The 19,160-nt window shown below is 50.8% G+C and overlaps 1 protein-coding gene across 1 annotated transcript in view; it reads left to right on the top strand.

Annotated features, from left to right (window-relative positions):
- LOC119964238 (retinoic acid receptor RXR-gamma-A-like) overlaps positions 1–19,160 on the top strand; it is a 48,199-nt gene that overhangs the window by 22,016 nt on the left and 7,023 nt on the right. Inside the window, exons 3-6 of the mRNA XM_038793520.1 lie at positions 14,262–14,423; positions 14,959–15,091; positions 17,392–17,483; positions 18,098–18,203. Coding sequence (XP_038649448.1) covers positions 14,262–14,423; positions 14,959–15,091; positions 17,392–17,483; positions 18,098–18,203 — 493 coding nt within the window. The remainder of the gene's footprint in view (positions 1–14,261; positions 14,424–14,958; positions 15,092–17,391; positions 17,484–18,097; positions 18,204–19,160) is intronic.

The following is a 19,160-nucleotide window of genomic DNA, read 5'->3' as shown; positions in this document are numbered from 1 at the left end:
GTGAGGTATACAGAGTGTGGCGGGTTGGAAGGAGTTACAGTGTGAGGTATACAGAGTGTGGCGGGTTGGAAGGAGTTACAGTGTGAGGTATACAGTGTGGCGGGTTGGAAGGAGTTACAGTGTGAGGTATACAGAGTGGCGGGTTGGAAGGAGTTACAGTGTGAGGTATACAGAGTGTGGCGGGTTGGAAGGAGTTACAGTGTGAGGTATACAGAGTGTGGCGGGTTGGAAGGAGTTACAGTGTGAGGTATACAGAGTGGCGGGTTGGAAGGAGTTACAGTGTGAGGTATACAGAGTGTGCGGGTTGGAAGGAGTTACAGTGTGAGGTATACAGAGTGGCGGGTTGGAAGGAGTTACAGTGTGAGGTATACAGAGTGTGGCGGGTTGGAAGGAGTTACAGTGTGAGGTATACAGAGTGGCGGGTTGGAAGGAGTTACAGTGTGAGGTATACAGAGTGGCGGGTTGGAAGGAGTTACAGGGTGAGGTATACAGAGTGGCGGGTTGGAAGGAGTTACAGTGTGAGGTATACAGAGTGTGGCGGGTTGGAAGGAGTTACAGTGTGAGGTATACAGAGTGTGGCGGGTTGGAAGGAGTTACAGTGTGAGGTATACAGAGTGTGGCGGGTTGGAAGGAGTTACAGTGTGAGGTATACAGAGTGTGGCGGGTTGGAAGGAGTTACAGTGTGAGGTAAACAGAGTGGCGGGGTTGGAAGGAGTTACAGTGTGAGGTATACAGAGTGGCGGGTTGGAAGGAGTTACAGTGTGAGGTATACAGAGTGTGGCGGGTTGGAAGGAGTTACAGTGTGAGGTATACAGAGTGGCGGGTTGGAAGGAGTTACAGTGTGAGGTATACAGAGTGGCGGGTTGGAAGGAGTTACAGTGTGAGGTATACAGAGTGGCGGGTTGGAAGGAGTTACAGTGTGAGGCATACAGAGTGTGGCGGGTTGGAAGGAGTTACAGTGTGAGGTATACAGAGTGTGGCGGGTTGGAAGGAGTTACAGTGTGAGGTATACAGAGTGGCGGGTTGGAAGGAGTTACAGTGTGAGGTATACAGTGTGGCGGGTTGGAAGGAGTTACAGTGTGAGGTATACAGAGTGTGGCGGGTTGGAAGGAGTTACAGTGTGAGGTATAGAGTGTGGCGGGTTGGAAGGAGTTACGGTGTGAGGTATACAGTGTGGCGGGTTGGAAGGAGTTACGGTGTGAGGTATACAGAGTGGCGGGTTGGAAGGAGTTACAGTGTGAGGCATACAGAGTGTGGCGGGATGGAAGGAGTTACAGTGTGAGGTATACAGAGTGGCGGGTTGGAAGGAGTTACAGTGTGAGGTATACAGAGTGTGGCGGGTTGGAAGGAGTTACAGTGTGAGGTATACAGAGTGTGGCGGGTTGGAAGGAGTTACAGTGTGAGGTATACAGAGTGGCGGGTTGGAAGGAGTTACAGTGTGAGGTATACAGAGTGGCGGGTTGGAAGGAGTTACAGTGTGAGGTATACAGAGTGGCGGGTTGGAAGGAGTTACAGTGTGAGGTATACAGAGTGGCGGGTTGGAAGGAGTTACAGTGTGAGGTAAACAGAGTGGCGGGTTGGAAGGAGTTACAGGGTGAGGTATACAGAGTGTGGCGGGTTGGAAGGAGTTACAGTGTGAGGTATACAGAGTGGCGGGTTGGAAGGAGTTACAGTGTGAGGTATACAGAGTGGCGGGTTGGAAGGAGTTACAGTGCGAGGTATACAGATGTGGCGGGTTGGAAGGAGTTACAGTGTGAGGTATACAGAGTGGCGGGTTGGAAGGAGTTACAGTGTGAGGTATACAGAGTGTGGCGGGTTGGAAGGAGTTACAGTGTGAGGTATACAGAGTGGCGGGTTGGAAGGAGTTACAGTGTGAGGTATACAGAGTGGCGGGTTGGAAGGAGTTACAGTGTGAGGTATACAGAGTGTGGCGGGTTGGAAGGAGTTACAGTGTGAGGTATACAGAGTGGCGGGTTGGAAGGAGTTACAGTGTGAGGTATACAGAGTGGCGGGTTGGAAGGAGTTACAGTGTGAGGTATACAGAGTGGCGGGTTGGAAGGAGTTACAGTGTGAGGTATACAGAGTGGCGGGTTGGGAGGAGTTACAGTGTGAGGTATACAGAGTGTGGCGGGTTGGAAGGAGTTACAGTGTGAGGTATACAGAGTGTGGCGGGTTGGAAGGAGTTACAGTGTGAGGTATACAGAGTGGTGGGTTGGAAGGAGTTACAGTGTGAGGTATACAGTGTGGCGGGTTGGAAGGAGTTACAGTGTGAGGTATACAGAGTGGCGGGTTGGAAGGAGTTACAGTGTGAGGTATACAGAGTGTGGCGGGTTGGAAGGAGTTACAGTGTGAGGTATACAGAGTGTGGCGGGTTGGAAGGAGTTACAGTGTGAGGTATACAGAGTGGCGGGTTGGAAGGAGTTACAGTGTGAGGTATACAGAGTGGCGGGTTGGAAGGAGTTACAGTGTGAGGTATACAGAGTGGCGGGTTGGAAGGAGTTACAGTGTGAGGTATACAGAGTGTGGCGGGTTGGAAGGAGTTACAGTGTGAGGTATACAGAGTGGCGGGTTGGAAGGAGTTACAGGGTGAGGTATACAGAGTGGCGGGTTGGAAGGAGTTACAGGGTGAGGTATACAGAGTGGCGGGTTGGAAGGAGTTACAGGGTGAGGTATATAGAGTGGCGGGTTGGAAGGAGTTACAGTGTGAGGTATACAGAGTGTGGCGGGTTGGAAGGAGTTACAGTGTGAGGTATACAGAGTGGCGGGTTGGAAGGAGTTACAGTGTGAGGTATACAGAGTGTGGCGGGTTGGAAGGAGTTACAGTGTGAGGTATACAGAGTGGCGGGTTGGAAGGAGTTACAGTGTGAGGTATACAGAGTGGCGGGTTGGAAGGAGTTACAGTGTGAGGTATACAGAGTGTGGCGGGTTGGAAGGAGTTACAGTGTGAGGTATACAGAGTGGCGGGTTGGAAGGAGTTACAGGGTGAGGTATACAGAGTGTGGCGGGTTGGAAGGAGTTACAGTGTCAGGTATACAGAGTGGCGGGTTGGAAGGAGTTACAGTGTGAGGTATACAGAGTGGCGGGTTGGAAGGAGTTACAGTGTGAGGTATACAGAGTGGCGGGTTGGAAGGAGTTACAGTGTGAGGTATACAGAGTGGCGGGTTGGAAGGAGTTACAGTGTGAGGTATAGAGAGTGGCGGGTTGGAAGGAGTTACAGTGTGAGGTATACAGAGTGTGGCGGGTTGGAAGGAGTTACAGGGTGAGATATACAGAGTGGCGGGTTGGAAGGAGTTACAGTGTGAGGTATACAGAGTGTGGCGGGTTGGAAGGAGTTACAGTGTGAGGTATACAGAGTGTGGCGGGTTGGAAGGAGTTACAGTGTGAGGTATACAGAGTGTGGCGGGTTGGAAGGAGTTACAGGGTGAGATATACAGAGTGGCGGGTTGGAAGGAGTTACAGTGTGAGGTATACAGAGTGTGGCGGGTTGGAAGGAGTTACAGGGTGAGATATACAGAGTGGCGGGTTGGAAGGAGTTACAGTGTGAGGTATACAGAGTGGCGGGTTGGAAGGAGTTACGGTGTGAGGCATACAGAGTGTGGCGGGTTGGAAGGAGTTACAGTGTGAGGTATACAGAGTGTGGCGGGTTGGAAGGAGTTACAGTGTGAGGTATACAGAGTGGCGGGTTGGAAGGAGTTACAGTGTGAGGTATACAGAGTGGCGGGTTGGAAGGAGTTACAGTGTGAGGTATACAGAGTGGCGGGTTGGGAGGAGTTACAGTGTGAGGTATACAGAGTGGCGGGTTGGAAGGAGTTACAGTGTGAGGTATACAGAGTGGCGGGTTGGAAGGAGTTACAGTGTGAGGTATACAGAGTGGCGGGTTGGAAGGAGTTACAGTGTGAGGTATACAGAGTGGCGGGTTGGAAGGAGTTACAGTGTGAGGTATACAGAGTGGCGGGTTGGAAGGAGTTACAGTGTGAGGTATACAGAGTGTGGCGGGTTGGAAGGAGTTACAGTGTGAGGTATACAGAGTGGCGGGTTGGGAGGAGTTACAGGGTGAGGTATAGAGTGTGGCGGGTTGGAAGGAGTTACAGTGTGAGGTATACAGTGTGGCGGGTTGGAAGGAGTTACAGTGTGAGGTATAGAGTGTGGCGGGTTGGAAGGAGTTACAGTGTGAGGTATACAGAGTGGCGGGTTGGAAGGAGTTACAGTGTGAGGTATACAGTGTGGCGGGTTGGAAGGAGTTACAGTGTGAGGTATACAGTGTGACGGGTTGGAAGGAGTTACAGTGTGAGGTATACAGAGTGGCGGGTTGGAAGGAGTTACAGTGTGAGGTATACAGAGTGGCGGGTTGGAAGGAGTTACAGTGTGAGGTATACAGAGTGTCGTGACAGAGGTCACCAGCTCACTCCTATGATGTATTACAAAGATGAATGACCTTCGTGCAACCAGGATAATCTGCCTCCTCATGTCTCCCACAGCACCCCTTAATCCAGCCCTCACATCTCCATGGTGATCTGATTTTCACCCTTGTGGGGTTACAGCACTGGCCATGCGCTGCCCCCCCCCCCCCTCCCCGCCCCCATAATTCTTCCCCCCCCCCCCCCCCCCCACAGTAGCTCCGGTGCCCCTCAAATGCTCACTCCCATTCGCACCCACACATGCTAGACCTCAACCCCATCTCACATGACATCACTGCCGCCTACACCTATCTCATTGCAGGACCAGCTCAGGCACAACAGGCGTGAGCGGGTACAATGGCCGGACTGATGCCAGAGCTCAAGACCCTATCTCCATTTGAGCAATGGGGCCTTGAGCTTTCCGGTGACGAGCAGGACCCCTGCTGTGCAGAGGACTAGGCTGGGGCCAAAGACAAGTGAGAAGCCTCAACATATGCAGCCATGGCACAAGCTTCGCGTGAGTGACCTTTCTCCTATCATGTTCCCCTGTCTGCACTAATGCCATCTGCCTCCCGTTGCAGGTCACAGCAGACCAGCCCAGACCATCCTCGCAGCCCCTGGACACCAAAGGCAGCGTCGCAGGCATCAGGATGGGATGACAGCATTCCTCCTCGGACTGCAAGGATGACTGGAGGAGTCCCATCACCTTCTGTCCAAGGAAATGGTGCTGTCACTCCAACGCAACAAGGCCAACACTGAGAATGGTGTCCGCAGTGGAGACCTGGGCACAGGACACATCTCATGTCCCGTACACTGAGAAAGGCAGCACTATAACAGCTGTGCTGCCTGAAAGCAGGCCGGGACCCTTGAGCTCCCAGACCCTCAGGGAATGCCTGCCAAGGTCATCTCAAGCAACAGGGCGTGCCAGTCAGCAGACCACCTCAAAGGCCGGAAAGCTGGAGAACTGGTCGCCAGAAGATGTTCCGGCCCGGGCAGCGCAGTGGTTAGCATTGCTGCCTCATGATGCTGAGGTCCCAGGTTCGATCCCGGCTCTGGGTCACTGTCTGTGTGGAGTTTGCACATTCTCCCCGTGTTTGCATGGGTTTCGCCCCCACAACCCAAAGATGTGCAGGGTAGGTGGATTGACCGCACTAAATTGCCCCTTAATAGGAAAAAATTAATTGGGTAGCCTAAATTTATTTTTAATAAAGATGTTCTGGCCCATAACCAGAGCACTGTGTTCATGACCAACTTGGTTCAACACCTTGACGAACAACAACGGGTATGAAAGAACCATCAGCCTCGCTCCCAGGTTGAGCTGACTCCAGGTGTCTGCCATTTTGTTCTCAGAATACACTGCAGGAGGGATCCTGGGGATAAATGTAAAAGTAGCAGGTGGGTGAGGAAGACTAACCTAGTGGGCATGGGCGAACCTCGGCACAATTAGAGAAAAGTCACCATTGTTAATAACTAGCGAGCATTGAAAATCACTTTGATCACCCATAAAGAACCTCCACGCTGTCATGTCATAGCGCCATGCCCCCGTACCAGTTCAGCATTTCCTCCCTGTGCAGTGTGAGAATGGCAGTGCTATATCTCTTCCAGCTCCCACACTGATAATGCAGTAATGCACAGGCCACCTAGCCCCACCCACACCAACACCCAGGACTCTCGTGTGTGCCATCAGGGGCTGGTTTAGCACAGTGGGCTAAACAGCTGGTCTGTAATGCAGCACAATGCCAGCAGCGCGGGTTCAATTCCCGTACCGACCTCCCCGAACAGTCGCCGGACTGTGGCAACTTGGGGCTTTCCACAGTAACTTCATTGAAGCCTACTTGTGGCAATAAGTGATTATTATTATTATTATCCTCATGTTATGAAGATGTGATCGGCTGAAAGTATGTGAGAGTCTGTCCACCTTGTCAAGGGGTGGTGAACACACTGGGACCCCTGGCCTCGGAGGAGCCAGTAGCGGCTGAGATGTGTTATTCTGCCTCTCTTGGCCTCTAAATCACCCTGTTCAGTGGCAGATCACATTCCGCTGTCTGTCAGGCAGGAGTCAGACATTTCGCAGAGGTTAAGATGCGCATCGCTCTAACCTCACTGCAAGTCATCATCATTCTCCTGCATCGTCTGGTCAGTCACCTGCATCGTCTGGTCAGTCTCCTGCATCATCTGGTCAGTCTCCTGCATCATCTGGTCAGTCTCCTGCATCATCTGGTCAGTCTCCTGCATCGTTTGGTCGGTCACCTGCATCGTCTGGTCGGTCACCTGCATCGTCTGGTCGGTCATTTTAGTGCTCTGCTCATGAATGGAGCGACCATGTCAATAACCTCCCGCAGGCCCCACATAGCCAGAAGATATGGGATCCCATGTTGGGGGAAGTCTTCGCACCCTAGTCCTGGTCGTTACCAAACCGAGAGACTATGAGGGTGCCCCTAGCCCTGGCCATGGCCCGAGGTCACTTCCTCCTCCTCCGCAATTTGCCCATCACCGCCCTCCTTGCCATCCCCCGTATTTGAGGAGATTCCTCCCTCTCCTCCTGGTCCAGCTACTCTCCCCACTGAACTGTCAGGTTGTGCAGAGCTCAGAAGGCCACTGATGTATGACACCCTCTGGAGTCTGCAATGCAGGGCTCCCCCTGACCTGCCCAGGCACTGCAACTGCATCTTGAGCAGTCCAATCGTCTTCTTGACCAGCGCGCACACTGACACATGAGCCTTATTGTAGCGAGTCTTAACGGGTGTTTGTGGTCTCTGCACTGGTATCATCAGCTGCCCCCTGAGTGAGTTCCCCTTGCCCCGCGGAGCCATCCCTCCAGCAGCTGCTCTCCCACAGAAACAACTGGGATCTGCGAGCATCCCAAGATGTAACTATCATAAACACCTCCCAGGAAATGGACACGTACCTGCATATCATGCACATCACGTAGTCACAGTCGAGCTAGACATTGAGTGAGTGGTATCCCTTGTGGATCCTTATGCTTCCATGGGAAATGCAGCACCACATGGGTGCACCCTGCACTTGGGGCATGTCTGCTATGCGGGCAAAGCCCATGCCCTGGCTCACCTGGTCGCAGTGCAAGTTTATGTATGTGTGGTCCATCAAAAATAGCGCATGTTTTTTAAAAAACATACTTTATTCCAAACGTTCACAACATCAACAGAATATACAGTCCATCAATACAGCGTCAACAGTTTGTTCAGTTTTTCCCCTTTAAACCCTTCCCTCCCCCTCCCACGACAAACAGCTCCTCAAATAAGGTAATGAACGGTTCCTACCGCCCCTTGAAACCCTCTTCTGACCCCCTCAACTCGAATTTAATCTTCTCCAGCCAGAGAATTTTCACCGGGAATCTCCAACCCGTCCAGCAATTGTCCCACACTTCTCCACCTGGTTCCGCTCATACAACTTCTTGTAGTACCTCCTGAGCACCTTATTTATCTTTTCTGGTCCCGACACCACCTCCCCCCTTCTCCGCCCTCACCTTAAAATCTCCACTTGCCACCGCAACTAGTGGGCTAACATATGATTCGCCTTCTCCCCATGCTCATATTGCACCCACTCACCCTCCACAGCTGCCCCATCGCCTTGCCCGTCATCCACCTATCAAACTGCTCCTGCAGCCTCTTCCTCTCTGCCAACAACTCCTTTGCGGGGGCCGGCGAGTATAATAATAATCTTTATTAGTGTCACAATTAGGCTTAAATTAACACTACAATGAAGTTACTCTGAAAACCTCCTATCCACCTCGACTATCTAGTCTAACAGCCGCCGGTGTTCCTCCCTACGTCTAGCACCCTGAAACAAAATAATCTCATCTCGGACCACTGCCTTCAAAGTTTCCCAAAACGTGGCCGCTAACACCTCCCCGTTCTGATTAAGCACCACGTAATTCCTAATTGTCACCCTCACCTTCTCATAAAATGCCTTATCAGCCGGAAGTCCCGAATCCAACCTCCACCCCAGCCTCTGCCACCTGCCTCAAACTAAGCCTCACATCCAGCCAATGCGGCCCATGGTCCAAATCACAAATGCCGCATCCTCAGCCCCGACCACCCCTATCAATACCGCCCGTCTTACCATGAAAAAATGATCTAGACTACACCTTGTACACATGCGAGAAGAAGGAATACTCCCACACGCACCCCTCTAGGCCGTGTTTCTAAACCTCCATGGAACCACCATCCCCATGCTCTCTATAAACCTCCCAAGCTTCCTCGACTTTCCCATCGACTTGGGTCTCAACCTGTCCAACTTCGGCTCCATTACAAAGCTAAAAATCTCCCCCCCCCCTCCCCCACCAATGAGCAACTGGTGCAAGTCCAGGCCCGGAATCGCTCCCAGTAATCTCTTTGCAAACCCCTCATCGTCCCAGTTAGGCACGTGCACGTTGACCAACACCACCGGCGTCCCCTCTAACAACCCACTCCCTATCACAAACCTCGCCCCTGGGTCTTGCACCTCCCTGGCCCTAACAAACCCCATTTTCTTGCTTAATAAAATAGCCACCCCTCTTGACTTCAAATCAAACCCCTAGCGAAATATTTGCCCCACCCATCCCTTCCTCAGCCTAACCTGATCCTTAACCGGAGCTGTGTCTCCTGCAAAAATATCACCTCGGCTCTCAAACCCCTCAGATGTGCAAAAACCCGGAACCTCTTGACCGGTCCATTGAGCCCGTGGACATTGCACATTACAACTGTTACCGGAGGCCTACGCCTCAACCCACCTCTATCATCCGGTATCGCCCCCCCCCCCCCCCCCCTTCGATTCTGCCTTGCCCAGTCGCACGCTGAACCGCTCTGCCCATGACCATGCTTATCCTCCAAACCTGCCACATCACATTACCCCCTTCCCCTCAGCCCCCTGGGCCTGGCCATCCCTCATGACCTCCTCCACCACCACACTTCCGTTCACTAGCATTGCTTGCTAGCGTGGCATCTCCTGCCCGAAGGCCCTCTTGCATACCCACCATTACCAGCCCCACCTTAGCCTGCCAACTGGCCCCCAACCCCCCTGATTAACCCCCTGGCCAAATCACCAACACCTCCCAAGGGGCCCAATTAAACACACCCCTGACATAAAAAAGCACCAAAATGCACAATACCCTCCTCTCCAAAAAATAAAAAGTGGGGAAAATCTCTCCCCCCACCGGCAACACAAAACAACAGTACCTCACAGCTTTTTCAGACTTAACTCCTCCATCCTGTACCACCCCATAGATCTCCCCGAACTTATGGTCCCTTAAAATGTCGTTCGATTCCTCCGGCATCCCAAAATAATACTCCCGTCCGTCATGCGTTACCTAAAGTCTGGCTGGGTACAACACCACAAACCAAATCTGTCTTCTGTACAGCACCGCCTTGGCCTTGTTGAAGCCCGCACGTCTCTTCACCAGCTCCGCACCAATGTTCTGGTAAATCCGGACTCAATTACCCTCCCATTCACAGACTCGTTTCGCCCCGGCCCAGCTCAGGATCATCTTCTTCTCCAAAAACATGTGCATTCGCACAATCACCACCCACGGCAGCTCCCCTACCCTCGGCCTCTGCCTCAAGGACCTATGGGCCCTGTCCACCTCTGGGGCCTTATTCAACACCTTCTCCTCCGTCAACCTGGCCAACATCCTCCAAAAGTACTTTGTGGCGCACGTTCCCTCCGGCAGACCCACAATCTGCAAATTCTGTAATTCTCAGTCCATGTGGTGCCAAGTCTTGCACCACCTGGCACAGTGTGCCACCGTCCCCAGGACACACGCAGTCTTCTCCGGCACAGGGGTTGGTTCAGCACAGTGGGCTAAACAGCTAGCTTGTAATGCTGAACAAGGCCAGCAGCGTGGGTTCAATTCCCGTACCGGCCTCCCCGAACAGATGCCGGAAATGTGGCGACTAGGGGCTTTTCACAGTAACTTAATTGAAGCCGTCTTGTGACAATAAGCGATTATTTGGGGCTGGTTTAGTACAGTGGGCCAAATAGCTGGCTTGTAATGCAGAACAAGACAGCAGCGCAGGTTCAATTCCCGTACCGGCCTCCCCGAACTGGCGCCAGAATGTGGCGACAAGGGGCTTTTCACAGTAACTTCATTGAAGCCTACTTGTGACAATAAGCGATTATTATTATCATTACCTCTGACCTGAAGGTAAGAGGTTCTACATTGGAATACCCTGGCTGGTCGTGTCTCCTTTGAGGCTCCACCATCTGTGGCCTTGCTGCCGAAAGATCGATGGGCCCCGCCTCCCCCTCCTCTGCAGGGTGCTGGTACTGTCTGCGTACAGAGGCACGTCAATGTCGCTGCTGCTGGTCAATTGCAATCAAAAGAACAGCCAGCTTGACAGGCCCCATAACTCTCCAGAATCAAAAACTGAAAAGAAGAGAACATCAAAGTGGGTGATGAGTCCTAACAATGCCCTGACCTTCAGCTCTTTCAGGGTCTGAGACATCCACCCATGCGCATCCCCCATGTGAGCAGTGAGGGCAGCCGTCATGGGGGAGCCGTCATCCCTTGAACGGGGGTGACTGATGAGCGGATTTACCATAACACCTTGCATTGTGAGGCCATCTGTGTCACCTCTCTGTTACATAGATGCTGTGTGAGCGTTCAATGCTTGGTGGCAACGCTTCCAACTATTTTGATCAACATAAATAACCAATTAAACTAACTGAAATAAACTGAGGGACAAATTAAAGGAATGAGCCCTTAAAGGGAAATTTCCTTCAACAAAAAGCAAATCACAAAAATTGGGCACCAATCAATAGCGCACTCGTGCATTGCAGTGCTGACTAAATTGGCAAAATTGGTTTATCAAGAAAGGATCAGGAATCTAATTATGCAACTGCTTTTCCCTTGTGGTAGGTGAGGCACTCCTGATGCATGTGAAGACTGAAATTAGCAGGTCAACCTCACCTTAGAGGGCACCCTCGTTCCCCCAGCTCTCTCGGACTGCGGATTAAAGAAGTCTTCCAATTTGAACAGCCAGCCATCCGTGCACTAATCCCTGACAGCCTGGCCTGCATAAACAGGGGCTTTGAATTTCCATATAGCTCATACCCTCTAGCTTCACAGTGCTGCCTGAGTGTGGGGGTTCATTCTCACTGCACTCGTCCTCACCCTTATGTGGTGGTCTTCAGGTCTCATGGGACTGGAAACCACCCCTTGTCAGAGTTCCTCACTCTGCTCATGCAGCCTGGCATCTAATGGGAGCCCACACAGGAACCTCTCAGTCGCCCCCTGTGCTGACTGTATAGATTCATCTCTCCCACCCACTTTCCAGCTGCCATTCTGGAAGGGCAATCCCTCAGCGGTGATATCGCCACAAGCCCAGCAAGGAGGACAAGAGAAAGGCAGCCTGCAAACCAGACCCCTTTAAACCTCGAGGCTCACAGCCATGAAGGACCGCTAAGGCCTGTGAGCGACCCCTTCCTCGAGATGCCGATAGTGAACCCCTCCCCCGGCCCCGAGTTTCATTTATCTGGGTCCTCTCCACTGCCCCCTCTGCCACTGGCACGCGGGAGGGTGATGGTGGCCTGAACGCTCACCTCCAATATCTCATTCGCAGGTGAGGTCACCAGGTTCTCGTTTTCACACAGCTGCTGTAAATTGCTCCGACGACCAATGAATATTCAGTGAGGGGGAAATCCTGGCCAGGAGAGCTCGCTAATAATGAAATGCTGATGCATTTAAATGAGGTTCCCAGTCTTCCGTGGCGGATTTCTCACAACGCTGCCAGCAAGTGGCCTCGAAAATCGGCAAATGTGATCCCACCGGCAGGAATCGTGTTTCCTGATTCTCACCGTATTTGCCACCCACATCGCTGTTTTCACTGCCAGCTAATGTGGGCTCACTGTTTCCTTCCTTAGAACCCCGACTTTTTAATTTGAAATTCCGTTTCTTTTCAGCCAAACTTTATCTTTTTAAAATTTGCTTACCAGACCCTTGAGTGAGGTCAAATATGTAATAGTGCGCTCCCCCCCGCCCCATGTCATAGCATCTCTATAGTCTCGCCGATCGCGTGGTACATCGCGAGACTAAGCAGACGCCACCACAATGGGTGAATGGACACCACGCAACAATCGCCAGGCAGGAGCGTTCTCTTCCAGTCGGGGGACACCTCAGCAGTCAAGGATATTCAGCCTCCGATCTTCGGGTAAACATTCTCCAAGGTGGCTCATAAGACACACAACAATGCAGAATCGTCGAGCAGAAACTTGTAGCCAGGTTCCGCATGCATGAGGGTGGCCTCAACCGGGATCTTGGGTTTATGTCACATTACATGTAACCCCCCCCCTCCCATACCGCCTGGGTTTACAGAATCCTACTAACTGTCCTGGCTTGGGTGAATTCACGTCTCGATTACCTGTGATTATCACTCACTCCACTCACACTGTTTGTTCCTGTAGAGACTCACACTCCAACCATTCTTCACATTCCAATCTGTACTAACCTTGCAATTGTGTCTCTCCTGTATATGCTGTGATTGTGAACCTGCCTCAACTTCACCCGATGAAGGAGCAGTGCTCTGAAAGCTTGTACTTTCAAATAAACCTGTTGGGCTTTAACCTGGTATTGTGGGTCTTCTTATTCTTACTTCTTACCTTGTAGATCTCAGCTGGGGTAGTATGAGCTGCTGGAGTTTTGTTAAACAGGAGTTTGTTGATGGACAACCTTCTTCATTGATGGATAAACGTTGACTGAGGATTTTATTAAAGTGCTCTTCCCATCTTGCTAGAACTTGGGCATTTCCTGTGAGCAGTGTTGATCCATCCAAGGATTGATGGTGAGCGAGTAGTCATGGGGCCCTAGATAGATTTTGGAACATTGGAGAATCTCACTCAGCCTTTGTGATCTGCATACAACTGCTCCCCATGTGTTTTCTCATTCAGCCACATGTCTTTCATCTCTCTGAGCTTGCTTTGGACAGTCCTGCGGATGCTCCAGTAGACATCGGGCTGGAATTGTGACAAATTCTCACTGAAGTAAACCCTGGAGAGATGATGTTTATCCTCCCAGAAGTTACTAGACTACCTTTTTATTTTCATCAAACCAATCTTGAGGCAAAAGGCTGCAGGCCCAATGGATTACACTATATCCGTGCGAGTCACCCAGTCACTGAGCCACAACTGAGTAACTCCTCATTGTCAAACCGAGAGGCCTCCGCCTGTGTCACAGCCTACCGGTTCTAGAATCGGAGAAGAGGGAGGCCATTTTTCCCATCAGGTCTGTACTGGCTCTGCCACAGGAAGACATGAGTCCTGGAGGACTGAAGAATGAAGATCTTGTTTTCACCTTGCTGGTGTGTGGGGAGGCAAATCAGCTTGAAGAGGTGAAATTATTAAAGTGGCAACGTGTTCTGGTGAGAAGACGAGGCCTGGAGAAGCTGCCCCCCAGCGGCTGAGGTAGTTTTAGAAAATAAGTTGAGACTTGAGAAAAAAGAACTGTGCCATTATGTCCCCTCCCCCGCCCTTTTCCATGTGTCTTTGTCCAGAGCAGATTCTGTCTGTAAACATGAATGAAATGAGGCAGAATCCTGTCACCATTCCCAGTTACTGTGTTCAGCCATTAGGGGGTCAGGGTCATTCCACGCATCCCCGCCCCCCCTCACCACCACCACCCAACAAGAAAGAGACAAGTTGGTGAGACCCAATCATTTAGACACTCCCCCCCCCCCCCCCCCCCCACACACACACACACACACACACCATTTATTTGTGCACTCTTCAGGCTATGAACTGCTTTCTGTATTTGTTGAGACCCAGAGGCCAGACCCTTTAGTTCTCTGGGGGTTTTCTAAAAATGTAATAACTGACCAAAATAAAATGATTTTTTTTTTTATTGCGCTGTCTAACTCTTGAGTAACACTGAAGTGTCTCTTCATTCTGCCCTTCTCCCTGTCCAGTCCAACGACCCCGTTACCAACATATGCCAGGCTGCGGATAAACAGCTTTTCACCCTGGTTGAGTGGGCCAAGAGAATTCCACACTTCTCCGATCTCCCTCTCGACGATCAAGTCATTCTCCTCCGAGCAGGTGAGCGGATGTTCTAAATCCTCAGGAATTTGTTGCCTGTCAGTCCCTGTGGCCAGACATTTATATGGTGCTCGGTACAATTAAATGGGTGGGTAGAGTCTATGATAGGGTAGAGTGTACATGGGGAGTGGAAGGGGATTAAATGGGTGGGTAGAGTCTATGATAGGGTAGAATGTACATGGGGTGTGGAAGGGGATTAAATGGGTGGGTAGAGTCTATGGTAGGGTAGAGTGTACATGGGGAGTGGAAGGGGATTAAATGAGTGGGTAGAGTCTATGGGGTGTGGAAGGGGATTAAATGGGTGGGTAGAGTCTGTGATAGGGTAGAATGTACATGGGGTGTGGAAGGGGATTAAATGGGTGGGTAGAGTCTATGGTAGGGTAGAGTGTACATGGGGTGGAGAAGGGGATTAAACGGTTGGAAATGGTTGACTGGATTGTCTTTGGGAGGGTTTGAACCTCGATCTTGGATGCAGCTATATGCAAAATGGTCTAATCTGTGTGGAGGATCAGCCGGTGCTTTTCTTCTTGTGCAGGCTGGAACGAGCTGCTCATCGCCTCATTCTCACATCGTTCAATCTCAGTGAAGGATGGAATCCTCCTGGCCACAGGACTGCACGTCCATCGCAGCAGTGCCCACAGCGCCGGTGTGGGCTCCATATTCGACAGGTACGGAAACTATGTGTCATTTTGTGGTCTTCTCTCTGATCACCTCCTTACACACTCTTGACATTTAGGGCATTCCTAGTGATAGGGTAAGGCAGATTCCAGGAGTCCGTCTTCATCATGTGAGAGACTCGGCACGATCAGCAGGAAAGGCTTCGCAGAACAATCCTTGCCCTGAGGTCAATGGATAGCGATCCTGTATGTGAACCATGCCAGATCGGACCCTCCCTTACCCAGCGGTGAATTAATCAGTTGCCCTTGCTGTTGAGTATTGTGTAGTGTTGCTGAATGTGTCACATGGACCAATGGGGCTTAATTATCAAAGAGATTAGATTTGCTTTTAAACTATTACCTTTTGTAACAATTGTTATAATCTTAGCGATAACTAGTAATTAAAAAAAAAAACTAATTCTGAAATCCAAGAAAAAAGCTACAATTCCACAATTTAAAACAGAAGAGGGGCAGCGTGGTGGCACAGTGGTTAGCACTGCTGCCTCACAACACCAGGGACCTGGGTTCAATTCCGGCCTTGGGAAACTGTGGAATTTGCACTTTCTCGGTCTGTGTTGGTTTCCTCCAAGTGCTCCAGTTCCATCCCACAGTTCAAAGATGTGCAGGTAAGGTGGATTGGCCAGGCTAAAATTGCCCCTTAGTATACAAAGATGTACAGGTTAGGTGGGGTTTCAAAGATAGGGTGGGGAGTGGGCCGAGGTCGGGCGCTCTTTCAGAGGGTTGGTGCAAACTCGATGGACTAAACGGCTTCCTTCTGCACTGTAGAGATTCTGTTGTTCTAAGAGTATTTATTATATAAGAATCAAGGAAAGCAAACACTAAACTCTAACACTAAACTCTATCTTAACTAACCATAACCCCAGCCTTGCTATAAATGAATTAATTCAGTGGCGGATTCAACTAAGACCAATCTTACAAATTGGCTTGGCAGGTCTGTTCAACATATACATTGTCAAACTCAGTCACAAAACAGTCCTCCAAAAACCCTGTCTCTCATTGTGAAGAATTTCAGCTCTTCCTCTTCTCGGACATAGCCTAACCCCTCCCGCCAGCTGACAGCAGCGCACAACCAACCCAATGTCCATGGTCATAGACATCATCTGAAATGGCACATGTCTGTAAAATCCCCTCCGCTCATTCTAAATGGCGTAGATCCACCCAGGTTATCCTGCAGTCAGTGAAACAGCTGCAGCGAACTGTATATTTGCTTTTTCTCAGTTTCTGGATCTGGCCTCTGTCTTCTACAACAAGCCAGTTAATTCATGTTTAACGTCAGGTTAGAGTATAGAAGGGTAGCTCAGAAAGCATTTAAAGTTGAACAATAAAACATTTTCTGTTTTAAACCGTAGTATCTTTAGGCTTCATTCTGTTAGTAAAAACTGGGATTTCAGATTTTTTTAGCAAAAGAGGTTATGGGTCTCTACCGAGGTGGTAAACCAAGATCGTAACACTGCATTTTCTCACTTTTTTCTTCATCTCTTCAATCTGTGAACTGTGCAGCCCCGGTGTCTGAGGCATTTGAACGGATAGGTTCCTCCTTATTCCATTGAATTCATAGAATCCTGACAGTTCAGAGGAGGCCATTCAGCCCATCTAGTCTGCACCGACTCTCCGAAAGAGCACCCATTACCCCATCCTATCCTTGCAACATCGCACATTGATCATGACCAATTCACCCAACCTGCACATCTTTGGACTGTGGGAGGAAACTAGAGCACCCAGAGGAAACCTACGTAGACACAAGGAGAATGGACAAACTCTCACAGGCAGTCACGCAAGGCCAGCTTCCTGGTACTGTCAGGCAGCAGTGCTAACCACTGTGCTGCCCTTTCTGGCTGGTTGTCTTGGAATCAGCTCAATGGAAACTCTAGTTCTGACCATATTTCCAGCCAGCAGGAGTCCATTCATTGTAGCCTCCCCTTGCAGCCTGGCTGAGAACTCAATGTAGTCTAAATCCAGTCCTACGTTTAACTAATCTGTGATGTCACACACCTTCTCGTCTCCTTCCCCCACCCCTCCCCACATAGAACTCCCACCAACAACAATGTGTATTCATACAGCAGAGAGAGGGATGAAGAGCAATGTTCCCTTCTACCCTGTGTAATGAGCCACATAACCCACAGTTAAATAGATAGGCCATACTCAGCGAAGAACGTTTGGAAAGGCAGCTTGATAGAGTGGTTTGAGAAGGAACTCCTGACCTTAAAGACAAAGGCATGACTACAGTGCTGAAGCAAACATGGAGCAAGTTTGAGACAATAACTTATTTTCCTTTATATGTGCCTGGATAGAGTTCTGACCGAATTAGTTTCGAAGATGAAAGACATGCAGATGGACAAGACCGAGCTGGGGTGCCTGAGAGCCATCGTTCTCTTCAATCCAGGTACAGCCTATATCATGACGTGCTAGTGTGGGGTCCATTGGCAGAGAGACCTGAGCCGAAGCAGACTGGAATAATGCTAACTCTACATGAGGACTTTACTCTCTGTAATTGATAGCAACAAGCTTTCACAGTCCATTGAACCACTCGTTCAGCTTTCAGTGCAGACATCACACTGACACTCAGAAATAGCCTTAACATCCACATGAGCACAATTCGGTAGCTGGACTGAACCTCCAGGTGGACTAATTGTCAAACACTGGGTTCAGGTATTTCTGGGAATGTTTGAACCCAATATAAGTACTAAGTACAGTGGGAGCGAATGGGAGGAGTTCTATTAAATTTCTGTACATAGAGAGTGAGTTATTTATTGGAATTCTATATAATAGAAATTAACAGTAGGAGGTTCAACTGATTGGAATTCTACACAGTGGAAACAAAGACAAGGATTTATTCATTAGAGTGTGCTCTATGATGAGATTGAACTTCAGGAGGTTTATTCACCAGATATCTGTCCATTGACAATGAATGTGACGGGTACGTCGTGGATACCTATCTTTTAGCTATAATGTTAATGCTCCTAAAGTGAACGTGAATATTTTCAACATCCTGTTTAGATGCTAAAGGCTTATCAAACCCAGGGGAAGTGGAATCGCTGAGGGAAAAGGTGTATGCATCGCTCGAGGCATATACAAAACACAAATACCCTGACCAACCTGGCAGGTAAGGAACTATGTGCAACTCTGACCATGGGTGGGCCTGTCTGGGTCAGTGTGTGGGCCTGTATGGGTCAGTGTGTGGGCCTGTATAGGTCAGTGTATGGGCCTGTATAGGTCAGTGTATGGGCCTGTATGCGTCAGTGTGTGGGCCTGTATGCGTCAGTGTGTGGGCCTGTATAGGTCAGTGTGTGGGCCTGTATAGGTCAGTGTGTGGGCCTGTATGGGTCGGCGTGTGGACCCGCATGGGTCGGGCCTGTATGGGTTGGCGTGTGGACCTGCATGGGTCGGGCCTGTATGGGTCGGCGTGTGGACCTGTATGGGTCGGGCCTGTATGGGTCGGCGTGTGGACCTGTATGGTCAGCGTGTGGGCCTGTATGGGTTGGCATGTGGGCCTGTATGGGTCAGCGTGTGGACCTGTATGGATCAGCGTGTGGACCTGTATGGGTCGGCGTGTGGACCTGTATGGGTCGGCGTGTGGGCCTGTATGGGTCGGCATGTGGGTCTGTATGGGTCAGCGTGTGGGCCTGTATGGGTCGGCGTGTGGGCCTGTATGGGTCAGCGTGTGGGCCTGTATGGGTCGGCGTGTGGGCCTGTATGGGTCGGCGTGTGGGCCTGTATGGGTCAGCGTGTGGGCCTGTATGGGTCAGCGTGTGGGCCTGTATGGGTCGGCGTGTGGGCCTGTATCAGTTGGCGTGTGGACCTGTATGGCGTGAGGGACCGAATGGGTCGGCGTGAGGGACCGAATGGGTCGGCGTGAGGAGCCGAATGGGTCGGCGTGTGGACCTGTATGGGTCGGCGTGTGGACCTGTATGGGTCGGCGTGTGGACCTGTATGGGTCGGCGTGTGGGCCTGTATAGGTCGGCGTGTAGGCCTGTATGGGTCGGCGTGTGTGGGCTTGTATTGGACGGCGTGTGGACCTGTGTGGGCCCGTGTCTGAGACCATGTATCTGTGTATGTGGAG

Source organism: Scyliorhinus canicula, chromosome 4, assembly GCF_902713615.1.
Source record: "Scyliorhinus canicula chromosome 4, sScyCan1.1, whole genome shotgun sequence".
Lineage (NCBI taxonomy): Eukaryota > Metazoa > Chordata > Chondrichthyes > Carcharhiniformes > Scyliorhinidae > Scyliorhinus > Scyliorhinus canicula.
Note: the sequence above shows the minus strand (reverse complement) of the source record. Positions and strands in the feature narration are given on the sequence as shown.